The following is a 3,954-nucleotide window of genomic DNA, read 5'->3' on the forward strand; positions in this document are numbered from 1 at the left end:
GTGGCATTGTTGACTAACATGAAACCAGAGTGAAACAGATAAAACTCTCAATTGAGAAGGAAGGGGTATTGTGAACGGTTTTCTGAGTTCAGGGGAGTAAACTGAACCAAATCAAAGTTCCGGCTTGTAATGTGAACCCATTGGCAAGGTCACGGGTTAGAAGGGGTATTGTGAAGGGATTGTCCGTATTATTTGATATTTACTAACCTTAATGTTTCTTTTATGAGGGATCTTTTTTTAGGAATCCGTTTCTTTTATAGGTTTGCACTAGCTAGTAGCAATCAAATTTCCATACTCCCAACAAATTATACAGCTGAACCTGGGCTATGTGTATGCATGTGCAGGAAGTGCAAACTGTCAACGAAATTTTCCATGGCAAAGAACATACAGTAGAGTGACAGCTTTTGGAGGCTCAAATGCATCTGGAATAGTGTCAAGGATGTTGTTTTGGAAGTCCCTGCATTATTGGAGAAAATACATTACACATGCATACCACAAACAGATTAGTAGAAAGTACATACACAAAGAGTATCATACAGAAGAAGGCTTCTGTTTCCCGTAAAAGTGATACCACTCCAGATTGTCGATGGAACAGTGCCGCTGAGATTGTTCGCTTCAAACGACCTGTAAAATGACTTCTTCATATATCTCTAACAAAATAAATAGCAAAGTAGTGCTGGCAGACATACTTGTAATTGTAAAGTAGGACCGATCTTTTTAGAGGTTGTGCAAAAGCTTTACTCATCTTTTCACTAAGCAGAAAAGCAAGTTACTTACAAGAACTGAAGATTAGGCAGCCCGGAGAAGTTTGCCGGAATAGTTCCATTAAGAAAGTTATGCGACAAATCACTGTCAGAAAATATAAGTTAATTTGGTTATTTTAAAAGGTATAAAAAGTTACTAAGAGAATCATACATCTTGGTGACATTTGAAGCGAGTTTATTAGTTGGTATAGATCCTGTCAGTTGGTTCCAGCTAAGATCCCTGCAGGTGGATGCCAGAATTAGCAAAGAGATGTGAATAATCTCCTAGATATCATAAGCTGAATGACTAATCTTCTTATTAAAAGATAATTACTTAGAAAACATATTCTGGACAAAGCAATTGTTCCAAAATTGGTGCTATGAACTAACAATAAAAAGGATAATCTCTGATAGTAGGGTCAGAAACAGTAAGAATGAAAAATGAAGTGCAGCATTTATTTGATCTGGACTTACAAATAGCCAAGGTCAGGTATGCCACTTAGATCAGGAATAACTCCTTGCAAACTGCAATTCCTAAGACTCCTGGGGAGATGAAAAAGGATTATGAACTTCAATATGTCTCCATTTTTGAATTTAAGTATGATAGAGAATGCACGTTATTGAGATTCAGTTCATACAAAATGAAAATATTAGGTATTTGGGAAAAAGTCCCCTATCCAATAGGGCCTAATTGGATAGGCACTTCTCCACAAATATTTGAGATATACTCCCTCCGTTCATAAATATAAGATGTTTTGAATATTTCAATATGGACTACATACAGAATTAAATGAGTGGACAAACACACTAAAATGCGTCTATATACGTCCGAAACAGAAAAAAGTTAGAACATCCTACTATAATAGTGAATGGAGGGAGTACTTTTTATTGAACTCAACAAACCCAAAAGAAACTACGTCCATCCAAACGCTTGCCCCTCGAGAGAAACAAAATAACCTATGTAACTACAATCATAGAGATCTCTAGAGATGTGGCCGAGTGCATCCTGATCTGGCTGCTATATGAGGGTCTTCCAGGGGAAGAACTGCGATATGAGGCAGTGGCTTCAGACATCATGGTGGGGACCGAGCATTGGCGGAGTGCATTACACCACCGGTTTCATGAACCGCCTTGAGAGTAGCCTTTACTATGCTTGCCATGAGAGCAATGCTTTATTCCCTTTTATCAGACCCTGGCATATCTTTGCACAGCTCTTGTAAAAAAAAATCGAGGAGGATAGCCCCCGGCCTCTGCATCATGTAATCCACACAGCCAAACAACTTGTAACTAGAAAACTTCTCTTAATTAAATGATGCCCAAAATATTAGCATGTCTAAAAGTCAAGAAAAAATTGAAAAGTTTTCCACAACAGACACAGAAGACATCATCTACCATGCCTCAGTTTTTCATATCTGAATTATCCACATCGAGAAACGAAAACTACAAATCCTGCTAAGAATAGTACATACCCAGAAGAACTTTTAGTTTAGTACTATCCAGCATCCATAGCATGATTTCCCTTTTTGTTTCTCCGTGATTATATAAGATCTTGAGTACAAGCTTAGATGCAGGTTGTGTTAGTGTTACCGACTTCTCCATTGGAGTTTTTCAATACTTCCGGAGGTGCTAATTTGGACTCTAGTACACTAGTACACCTGAAGACTCAGTGCACAGATATGGTTCTGGCTTACTCATATCTCAAGTCTCGACACATACATTTCAAACAAAGTTTGTCTTCACTCAACTTATGATTACCTATGTAAGCATATTTCTTAATATGATTATGTATGATATGCAGTCCCCTGCATCTTACTCAAATACGAAAATAAAGGATAGGACGGTACGAAGGAAGGTGTTGTACTCACAGCTTTAAAAGTGTCCGTATGTTGTTATATACAGCAGGGATGGAACTTCCACTGAAGTTATTATTATCAGCCTGACTAGAAGTAGAAAAATGCAGATAAGAAATGCATGTTATTAGCTTGATAGCAGTATCAAGTTAATCTTAATGGAGAGAAGCATTCTGAGTGAGAAAAATATTTGTTATTGTTTAGTAGGCAGAATAAATTAGATTTAAATGACATTTAATACACCAGTAAAGTTATATCAAATATAATCCTGAAATTTGCAGCATTATTTAATCACCTCAGATGAGCAAAACTAAAGTAACCATCAGGCAACCAGCATACATATATTCTCTGAGAGAAACCAGAACACATTCTCTATGTCAAAGAAATCTCATTGGGTATATAAGATGGGCTTACAGTATTTTCAAACTACGTGTATCCGCTAATTCTGGAGGAAGAGGCCCAGATAAATTATTGGTATCCACAAGCCTGCACAGTTAATAGTATGAGACAATTTAAAACACAAACTCATGCTGAATAATGCATAACAGGGAGAAAAAAAAAAGCTCAGAACTCAAAATAAAAGCAGAGGCCCACTTACAGATGAAGGAGCACAGGCAATCTGAACAACTCAGGTGGAATTCGCCCACTCAATGAATTATTGTTCATGTGACTAGAGATAAAAGAAGAGTCAAGATTATAACAATGCTTAAATAAGAGGCAGCGTAGGAATGAAAGTGAGAAGATTATGATCCTGAAACTTACAAATGCTTCATGCTTGTTAAATTACCAAATGATTTAGGTATGGGTCCAGATATTTGGTTTTGGTCAATCTGTAATCTGTTTAACTTCTGGAGATAGCCAATCTCATCTGGTAGGGAACCAGATAGTTGATTACCATTCAAAGTTCTGCATAAAAATGAGGTAGCAACAGTGAATATTATTACGAAGGGTTATGAATGTTTACTTGTGTCCCGAATTTTTTTACTCATCTTCCATGCTAGAATTGAAGAAAAATACTAGACAGTAGCACATATTTATGTTTGGATAAAAGTGAATATAGAAGAGTAAGGACATTAACCCACACAACAAATATTGCCACAAGACGAGGGAAGATTCAAAGATGTGCTACACTGTGTTCTTACTCGCATGCGGGACCAACACTCATGTAAATTGCACAATTAAACAAATGCAGGATGAGACACCAGCTAAAAATACTTCTCTGGGTTCGAGCCCTCCACCCAACCAACTCTCCATGGGGTATACTGTAGCATACGGGAGCGAACAATTTTACTTAATTGTAACGCAACGAAAGACCTCATACGTCCTGCTACCTTCTTTCTTACCCAACCACTCCTCGTGCC

At 37.4% G+C, this 3,954-nt stretch overlaps 1 protein-coding gene across 3 annotated transcripts in view; it reads right to left on the reverse strand.

Annotated features, from left to right (window-relative positions):
• Positions 1-3,954, reverse strand: part of LOC119269401 (probable LRR receptor-like serine/threonine-protein kinase At1g06840) — a 12,250-nt gene that overhangs the window by 4,540 nt on the left and 3,756 nt on the right. For all 3 annotated transcript variants that reach the window (XM_037551227.1, XM_037551228.1, XM_037551229.1), the window contains 9 exons: positions 3,356-3,499; positions 3,192-3,263; positions 3,008-3,079; positions 2,609-2,683; positions 1,218-1,286; positions 916-984; positions 778-849; positions 538-624; positions 389-457 (listed from right to left, as the gene is read on the reverse strand). In XM_037551227.1, coding sequence (XP_037407124.1) covers positions 389-457; positions 538-624; positions 778-849; positions 916-984; positions 1,218-1,286; positions 2,609-2,683; positions 3,008-3,079; positions 3,192-3,263; positions 3,356-3,499 — 729 coding nt within the window. The remainder of the gene's footprint in view (positions 1-388; positions 458-537; positions 625-777; positions 850-915; positions 985-1,217; positions 1,287-2,608; positions 2,684-3,007; positions 3,080-3,191; positions 3,264-3,355; positions 3,500-3,954) is intronic.

Source organism: Triticum dicoccoides, chromosome 3A, assembly GCF_002162155.2.
Source record: "Triticum dicoccoides isolate Atlit2015 ecotype Zavitan chromosome 3A, WEW_v2.0, whole genome shotgun sequence".
In the NCBI taxonomy this organism is placed as follows: domain Eukaryota; kingdom Viridiplantae; phylum Streptophyta; class Magnoliopsida; order Poales; family Poaceae; genus Triticum; species Triticum dicoccoides.